This window comes from Agrilus planipennis, unplaced genomic scaffold (genome assembly GCF_000699045.2).
Source record: "Agrilus planipennis isolate EAB-ADULT unplaced genomic scaffold, Apla_2.0 scaffold424, whole genome shotgun sequence".
In the NCBI taxonomy this organism is placed as follows: Eukaryota; Metazoa; Arthropoda; class Insecta; order Coleoptera; family Buprestidae; genus Agrilus; species Agrilus planipennis.
Window position 1 is genome coordinate 50,553 of NW_020439117.1, and position 8,723 is coordinate 59,275.

At 31.9% G+C, this 8,723-nt stretch overlaps 1 protein-coding gene and 1 long non-coding RNA gene across 2 annotated transcripts in view; one reads left to right on the top strand and one right to left on the bottom strand.

Annotated features, from left to right (window-relative positions):
* On the top strand, window positions 1–2,362 carry LOC112905389. The gene is made up of 6 exons (XM_025977708.1): window positions 1–35; window positions 118–314; window positions 689–925; window positions 1,117–1,214; window positions 1,386–1,483; window positions 1,961–2,362. The coding sequence occupies exons 2-6, from the start codon at window positions 277–279 to the stop codon at window positions 2,345–2,347; spliced, it is 858 nt and encodes a 285-aa protein (XP_025833493.1). The 5' UTR covers window positions 1–35; window positions 118–276; the 3' UTR covers window positions 2,348–2,362.
* Window positions 2,363–4,107: 1,745 nt separating this feature from the next.
* Window positions 4,108–8,723, bottom strand: part of LOC108743045 — a 5,014-nt gene continuing 398 nt past the window's right edge. Inside the window, exons 3-7 of the long non-coding RNA XR_001938761.2 lie at window positions 8,246–8,347; window positions 7,996–8,097; window positions 7,436–7,634; window positions 4,554–4,959; window positions 4,108–4,491 (exon numbers count right to left, since the gene is read on the bottom strand). This is a non-coding gene — a long non-coding RNA (uncharacterized LOC108743045). The remainder of the gene's footprint in view (window positions 4,492–4,553; window positions 4,960–7,435; window positions 7,635–7,995; window positions 8,098–8,245; window positions 8,348–8,723) is intronic.

The following is an 8,723-nucleotide window of genomic DNA, read 5'->3' on the forward strand; positions in this document are numbered from 1 at the left end:
TTAATTTCGCTCACAATAGTGGATTCTTTCAAAAGGTACAAAATAATTGAAACTATAATATGTGTAAAGCAATTTCTTTAATTCTGCTTTTAATACATCCATTTGAATTTGTTGCAGGTATATTTGGTTCTTTATTCCACAATTATAGAGGAGGACTTCTGGAACGGTGTTGAGATTTTTTGAGGAAATTGGAAAATCTCCTAAAATATCGAGGAGGACTTACCAAGCAAAATTCTTCTGTGTCAGGCAGTTTTAGTAGGACCATTTAGAGCCCTGATGGAAGACAAAAGGATTAATCAATTTTACCCACAACAGTGAGTTTTTCACACTTAATAATACAATGCAATAGAGAACACTCATAAGTAAAACGCTTATAATACAATAAAGAATTTATTAAATTCAGTTATTTAACACTTTTCACATAATTGCTGTAGATTTTATTGAAAACCAAGCAATAACAACAAACTTCATTTTTACTCATTTGTTTTCCACTTTGTATTTGCATTTCGAAAATGAGAAATTAAATGGATTACGAAAACCTGATGAATGTTTTTCTTTTTCATTGTTAAATTTTATGTTTATTGTTTATGAAAATATTTAATTTAACATGTATTCTTATTTAAACTTACGTAATATAATAATCTTATTTGTAATTTAAATAAATATAATGACGATTATTTCTTTCCAGTTGGACCAATTCCGCAGGTGCAAATTCCAGTCAAGCAGTTTCTTCAGGAGATGGTCGTTTGAGTGTCAGTGATGGGAGAGAAAGGCTGGAAGCGATTGCAGCCACAAATTCTTCAAATGTTCAAAAGAGTTGGACATTTCTGGAGATGCAAATTTCAATCGAGCAGCATCATTGGGGTAGGGTCGTTGGAATGCCTGTGATGGGAGAAAGAGGGTGGACGCGATTGCAATCACAACGGTGAGTTTTTCAAATACAATATAGTAGAGGGTATAAAATATCTAGAGAATTTTTTTTGAGTCTTCACTTTTCTTATTAATTAATTGAGAGAATATTTAAATTAACATGCATTCTTAGTTTAACTTGCATAATTTAATAATCTCTTTGCGATTTAGTTAAATATACGTATAATGACGATTATTCCTTTCCAGTTGGACCAATTCTGCAGATTCCAGTCAACCAGTCTCTTCAGGAGAGGATCTATGGGGTGCCTTGGATGGGAGAGAAAGAAACGATTGCAATCACAACGGTGAGTTTTTCGATACAATATAGTAGAGAGTATAAAATTTTCACTTTTCTTTTAAATAGTTATTTATGAGAATAGTAAAATTAACATGCATTCTTCTTTTAACTTGCATAATTTAATAATTTCTTTGCGATTTAGCTAAATATACGTATAATGAGGATTATTTCTTTCCAGTTGGACCAAGTCTGCAGATTCCAGTCAACCAGTCTCTTCAGGAGATAATCCTTGGGATGCCTTGGATGGGAGAGAAAGAATTGATTGCAATCACAACGGTGAGTTTTTCAAATACAATATAGTAGAGGGTATAAAATATCTAGAGACTTGTTTTGAATTTTACCACTTTTCTTGTTCACTGTTTATGAGATTGATACTTTTTAATTAACATGCATTTCAACTTGAGTATTATTTGAAATTTAACTGATTTTTTCACTCTATAGTATTCTTTTGAGTTAAAAGTTTAATGCTTTTTTTTTCTCTTTATTAGTTCTTAACAATTATTAATTTTTTGTAAGCAATTAGGTAATACACATTCGTATTTTAAAATAGCTTATTAAATTCAAATATTTTATAGTCTCACATAGTCGTTTTAGTTTGTGTGATTGCCTTAATAGTCTTTATTTTATTTATTATCATTTTTATTTTTATTTAAACTTTTTACATTTATCTATTAGAATGTTTATTAGAAATAATTATTAGCAATTAAAGATTAATTGTATATGATAGATAATTAACACTCATTTTTGTTACAGGAGGACCTTCATCAATCGGGAGTGCTTCGGGAGTGTCGTGTGGAGCGTTCTACTTCGAGCTTCGAAGGCTCCAATGCACGGGATCTCGGAATTTCCGGGATCCTTAGTCTTGGAAACTTCGGAACTCGAATCACAAGTTCTCCAGAACTTTGGATTTCGAAATCTTCGAAATCCATTGTTCTGGAGATCTTGGGATTTGTATTCCGTTGTTTCCAAGACTTAGTATCCCGGAACTTCCAGATTTCGTGCATTGGGGACTTCTTGGTTCGAAATCGAACACTCCAAAATCCGGGACTTGTCCCGGACGGTCTTCGAATCACAAAATATTTCGCACTAGACCTGGTAGGCGTGAAAAATTTATTTTTGTCTTTTTTAACGTTTAAATAAAAAACACAGTTTGTATATCTGCTGTTTTATTTATTTCACCCCTCCCCTTAGGGTCCCCTCATTCCCCCCTTAGGGCCCCCTCATTCACTCTGAGGGAGAGGTGTGTGCTTGAGGGTATGAGTGAAAACAGGGATGGGAATGGAGTACGAAAGTTTGCGAGAGAGAGGGAGAAGTATGTGAGACGGTAAGAACCTATGGATGTAAGTTCATACCGTCTCTCATACGTTCCCTTTCTCACGCAAACTCTCATCCCCCATTCACTCCCTTGCTTACATTCATACCCTCACACGCACACACACACTCCCTCCTCTTTCGCACCTCATTCATACTATCCTACATCTCTCTCTCACACTTTCACCCTTTCGCTCATCATCCACTTTCACACCCTACGTAACACGCTCTTTCATTTATACAGTATGAGTGAAGACAAAGGAGGGAATAGAGGTAAGAAAGTTTGCGGGAGAGAGGAAGAAGTATGTGAGACGGTTGGAACTTAAGGGTATAAGTTTGTACCGTCTCTCATACGTTCCCTTTCACGTGCGAACTCTCATCCCGTATTCACTCCCTTGTTTTCATTCATACACACATACTTCTTCATCTCTGGCACCTCGTTTATACCCTCATACATTCTCTCTCTCAGCGTACACTATCTTTCTTACCCCTCTATTACTTACACACACACACACATGTATGTACACACAACTTCTTATATTCACACATTCACCCTTTTTTCCTAATCATCCTCTTTCACACACCACTTAGCACACTCCTCTTTCAAATGCACAGTATGAGTGGAAGCAAGGGTGGTAATAGAGGTAAGAAAGTTTGCGGGAGAGAGGGAGAAGCACGTGAGACGTTTGAAACATAAGGGTATAAATTTGTATTGTCTCTGTAAGTTCCCTTTCTCGAGCAAACTCTCATCCCTCATTCACTCCCTTGCTTTCATTCATATCCTTACAAGCATACACACACAAACTCCTTCCTATCTCCCATCCCATTTACACCCATTTACACCCTCTTACATCTTTTCTCTCTCGGCGCAACAGTCTCTCCCTCTCTCATAATTCACTTCATACACTCTTTTACCTCTCTATTATTCACACACAACTTCTTTCATTCCCATTTTCACCTTTTTTCCTTATCATTATTTTCATCCTCTTTCAGGCTCTATCTCATCTCCCCCAATGAATTTCATTTCCCCCCTTATAATCCTTGGGATGCCTTGGATGGGAGAGAAAGAATTGATTGCAATCACAACGGTGAGTTTTTCAAATACAATATAGTAGAGGGTATAAAATATCTAGAGACTTGTTTTGAATTTTACCACTTTTCTTGTTCACTGTTTATGAGATTGATACTTTTTAATTAACATGCATTTCAACTTGAGTATTATTTGAAATTTAACTGATTTTTTCACTCTATAGTATTCTTTTGAGTTAAAAGTTTAATGCTTTTTTTTTCTCTTTATTAGTTCTTAACAATTATTAATNTACTAATAGTGGATTTATTGATTTTTTGTTCAACATTTTGATGAAGTTACCAAAAACACTATAAAATTGCAACACATAAACTTAAAAGGAATTGAAGATGTTAATGAATTAATTATGCATGTTAAATAAATAAATAATAAGTTAACTGAAAGTGAAAAAAAGGAATAAAATGTCAAACACAATCTACAACATGAAAGGTAAGTAACAATATAAAAATTCTTTCTAGCAATTGAATAATTTAACGAATTTTTGTTTCATATTTTTAATATTTTTGATATATAATACTTAAATTAAATTTTGACTGCTGACTGTAGTTTATATAAAATCAATTTGGAAAAAGATAAATAAGAGAAGATGGAATTAAGTAATTCTGGAAAAAGAAACAAATTAATCTTATGATGTACAAGAAATGTAGTTAAACTAATAAAATTGTATTGAACCATTTAAAAATTGAATCGATTTAAGTGAAATTCCGTTCAGTAAATCCACTATTTGTACATTTGAACATATATCAATAATTAATCATAATCTGACGTAAACTACCATGGAAAGCCAGGGGAACAGCTGTCCATTCTCCTATTTTGAGTTGAAGACTGTAGAAATCTCAAGACGTCGATGATGTGGGATTTTACAAGACATTTTCGTCAATGAAACCTGAAACAATAAAAACACGCTTGTAGTAAATACAACAGATACGTTTTAATTAAAAAACTTACCATTTTACGTTCCCATTTGACCCATTTGTAAACAGGGAAGTCATAAAAATAATCTTTAAGATTCTCGGAAAAAATTCAAAATTCAAACGGTTTAACGAAATTTTAAGTCTTAATATCTTCAAAATACGCAAGTAAATGGGTAGGTAATAAAATCACGACTAGTAAGTTATTTCTAACAATTTCTTTTCAAAGGATTTTTAATAAAAAAAAAACGCGACTTTTATTTGAAATGTTCAAGATCTATTTTCATTAACATTCCCTGATTGTTTCAACTTTCGTTGGAATTCCCATGATAACTTCTGGTTTCATCGAATTCCGTGACGATTATCATATTTTCCTGGTTTAAGGCCGCCCTGAGAGTTGTGTCATCCCTTGATACGAGCCGCAATCATTTTAGTAACAGTTTCTGGACAGAAAAACAGAATAATAATTAAATAATTCCACAACAAGTGAACATCTACTTATATAATAAACAACCTTCTGTAATAGTCAAAAATAAGATAGCTAAGATTCAAATTTAAAATAAATTTTAACCACCAAACAGGTGCATGCTTAAACTATATCTTTAAAGTTCTACAAGTTAATGGTGTGTAAAAAAGATTTCAAAACATATAAAATATGTTTCATCATGAACGCAAAGATTGATTAGCTTATTCAATGTTCTTAAATAAAAATTATAAGTGTGCCAAAAAAACAATCATTTTTATACATTATTCGAAAGTAGATCTCAATTTTCAAAGCCAAAGTTATTTAGAATCTTACTCTTCTAGGAAGAAGGTATTGCAAATAGGGAAGAAAAGTCAAAATCAATCAGGAGCAGGTGAGAGAGTGTTTATGGGAAGTGCTAAATATAGAAAATGAGGAAATGATGCATGGAAATGATAAGGGGAGAGGATCTCAACAAAATGGAGGAGTCAAGATAAGTGGTGGGGTTGAAGCATATTATCTGGACGGACTGGCAAAGGGATTGGATTCCAAGGTATTTAGAAGGAGGGAGGGAAGTAAGCATTGCAGTACAATTTCGGAGGGAATGAATGTAGGGGATGTAAATATTGGAAAAAGGAAATGGACAGAATATGTGACAGGGAGATAAATGTCTGAAACATGAGTAGAAAGTAGAACTCGGGAAGAATGCTATAAATTGGTGAATAAGGGTGGGGGTGAACTGAGCCAACTAAAAACAAATTAAGGAATAAGGGATCGTTTTTGTTTTCAGGATAGTGAAAGAGGTGTAGCAAAAAAAGGTAGTTGGGAAGGAGAAAATAGATATTATAAGAAAGTGTGAGTAATGTAGTAAAATATCTTTATTGGTCAATGTAAACTAAGTAAATATAAAGCCCCTACTATTCTGAAAAAGTGCGAAACTTTGTCAATTTTCCAAAGAAGACGTCAGTGTGTAATGCAAGGGGCGCTTATTAAGTTTTAAGTTATTTTTACATCAAAAACACAAAATAAATTTTTAAAATTCTTCTTCTTACAGGACTAGTATATACAACTAGAAAAATAGAAATATATTCTTTTTCATACCTTGTTAGTAAAATAAAAATTATTTCCACTTATTCACTACAAACAAAAATCAAAATTTTAAAATACGTAAATTATATTTTAAACAATATACAAATGAAGAGAAATAAGTAAGCTTTCATTAATACAAAACACTTACTTCTTAAAATCAAAACAACAAGGCAAATTGTCCTTTTCTTTACCCCCATGGGTAAACATAAGCATAAATTTAACCCTCTCATAACACAAACTTTTGTTTTATTAAGTATCTTTTTTAACAAGATCATCCCCACTTATTACGTCTTTATAATCATCTAAGTCATTACCTTCCTTACATTCTCAGAACATCAGCGTCTCATCTGTTTGCCGTGTTTCCACGAGCAGTATTTTCTCAGAATGTTTTTGGATAAATGACGAAAGTGAATAAAATTCCAATGTAAAACAAAACTATGTACACACTTTATTTACAACACTTAAACATATTCAGAACATGAAGACAATGTAAAAACGGAAGACAAAATTAGCGACAAAAAATAGATTTGGTTAAGCTGAACGACAAAACTTAACTTTTTCAACTGAACTCAACTACTACAAAAATGGAATAATATCAAACCTATAATATTACCACCACCAGTACCTGCGAGAACAAAGCTATAGAAAAGTATAGGAAAAGACCCAAAAATACATAGATATCATTACAGCGTAGTGCAATTAAATAAGGGTAGCTGACCGACGAAGCCTTCGTAGAATTTATCTATTGGGACCAAATGTTTTGAGAGGCCCCAACAGGGTGATATTTGTAATAATGTACATTTATGCACTATAGCAGCCAATGCAGTAACTTATATAAATATTAAAAATTACACCAGGCTTAATATTGCATACTTATCCCTAATCCTAATAAATACAACTGAAATTACACTGTAACATCATCTACCCCTTCACATATTCTGCATATTCTTTCTTCATCCCCATCTAATATTTATTACCTCTATATTCACTTCCCACTCTAAATCATGCTATTACACCCTTTAAATACTTCGACATACAATCCCCCTGCCAATGCTCCCATAGAAAAGCTCTTATACATACATTCTACCCGTGAATTTTTAATTTTAAAAGACCCTGAATATGTGAAGCCAAAGAGCGCTTATGTAGAATTTCATTTAAAATACATTTTAATCATCGACAAGTATAAATGATATACATGGGACGTCTTTTTTATAGTTCCACAACAAACTATGTGCCAAACAAGTCCAAATCCGTGAAATTTGAGAAGTTGCTGCTTAAGGCAACAAAATGTAATTAAATAAATGACAAAAAACATTTATAGCAAACATATTAACAAATTCAGATGTGTAATAACGAAAATAATTTACTTGTTAACATTTTCAAGTCCAAAAGTGTCCATTTCCTTTAGACAAGCCCTGGTCATGTTATCAGCAATTCTTGAAAAGAAGAAATACATCGTAGCATGCTAACGCTGTACCGACCAATGTTGCGCTAACAATATGCTGATGAAAGAAAATTTTCTTTGACAAAAATTCTGATGAACTGACTTTATTTCCCAGTCCACCCCTGAGGAATAAGAAAATTAATTATTAAATAACACTAATGTTGGTCTAAAATATAAAGCCATAATAAAGTATAAGTATGCTAGTAATTCAAAGTAGGTAATTGAAATTCTTGCTAATAATAATAATTAAAATTATTAAGAAGTAATCATTGAAAATTTTAGTTAGATAAATAATTACAAATATGGGCCAAACGTACGTAAATAATCAAAAATGTTGAAGAACCATTTTTTAATAAATAAATCAATTAAACAAATATATGTTAACAATTTAAGAAATTTACCATTTTCACATTAAGCAAATATGTGCTAATAATATTGAAAATAGTGACGAATAATATGTTGACATTAATTAAAATTTTGTACCCGTTGGAAAAACTCCGTTTTGTGGGTGGAACTGATTCATTTCTGGCTTTCCATCAATGATCTTCATCCATGATTGTGAGATAGGGAACCAATAGTAAGTACCTAACAGAAAATCACGAATTAATTTTCAAAATCATTTGTTGATTACAAATTTCGCTAGGTTTGAATGATTAACTAAAATATGTGGTAATAATATTGAAATTACTGACGAATAATATTTTCATAATTGCCATTAATTAAAATTTTGTACCCGTTGGAAAGACTCCTTCTTGTGGGTGGAACTGATTTATATCTGGCTTTCCATCATTGATCTTCATCCATGATTATGGGATAGGGAACCAATAGTAGGTACCTACCAGAAAATCACGAATTAACGTTTAAATTAATTTGTTGATTACAAATTTTGCTGGGTTGAATGATTAATTAAATGTCTATTAAATAAAACTCCGAAAAGCATGCATCATATTGCTATAAAAAGAAACTCAAAGTAGCGAAGAAGTTATTCATTTATAATTTCTTTTTAGTACATAAATACAGTTTATTTTAAACTAGAATTTCTAAAAATCCATAAAAAATATCTACGAAGTTTTTATTTTTTAGGAATTTTACAGAAACTGTCATTTTTTTGACGATGATGTAGCTCGGGCAATTAATTTCTCTTAATCAGTACTCTAAGTTAATTTTATATTTAAACTGAGAGAATTCGTAACAAAATAATAATATATATA

Coding starts and splice junctions, on each gene's coding strand:
- LOC112905389 (XM_025977708.1), top strand. CDS start 277: ATGGAAGACAAAAGGATTAATCAATTTTACCCACAACA. Junction 926..1,116: donor ACGCGATTGCAATCACAACG/GTGAGTTTTTCA, acceptor ATTCCTTTCCAG/TTGGACCAATTCTGCAGATT. Junction 1,215..1,385: donor AAACGATTGCAATCACAACG/GTGAGTTTTTCG, acceptor ATTTCTTTCCAG/TTGGACCAAGTCTGCAGATT.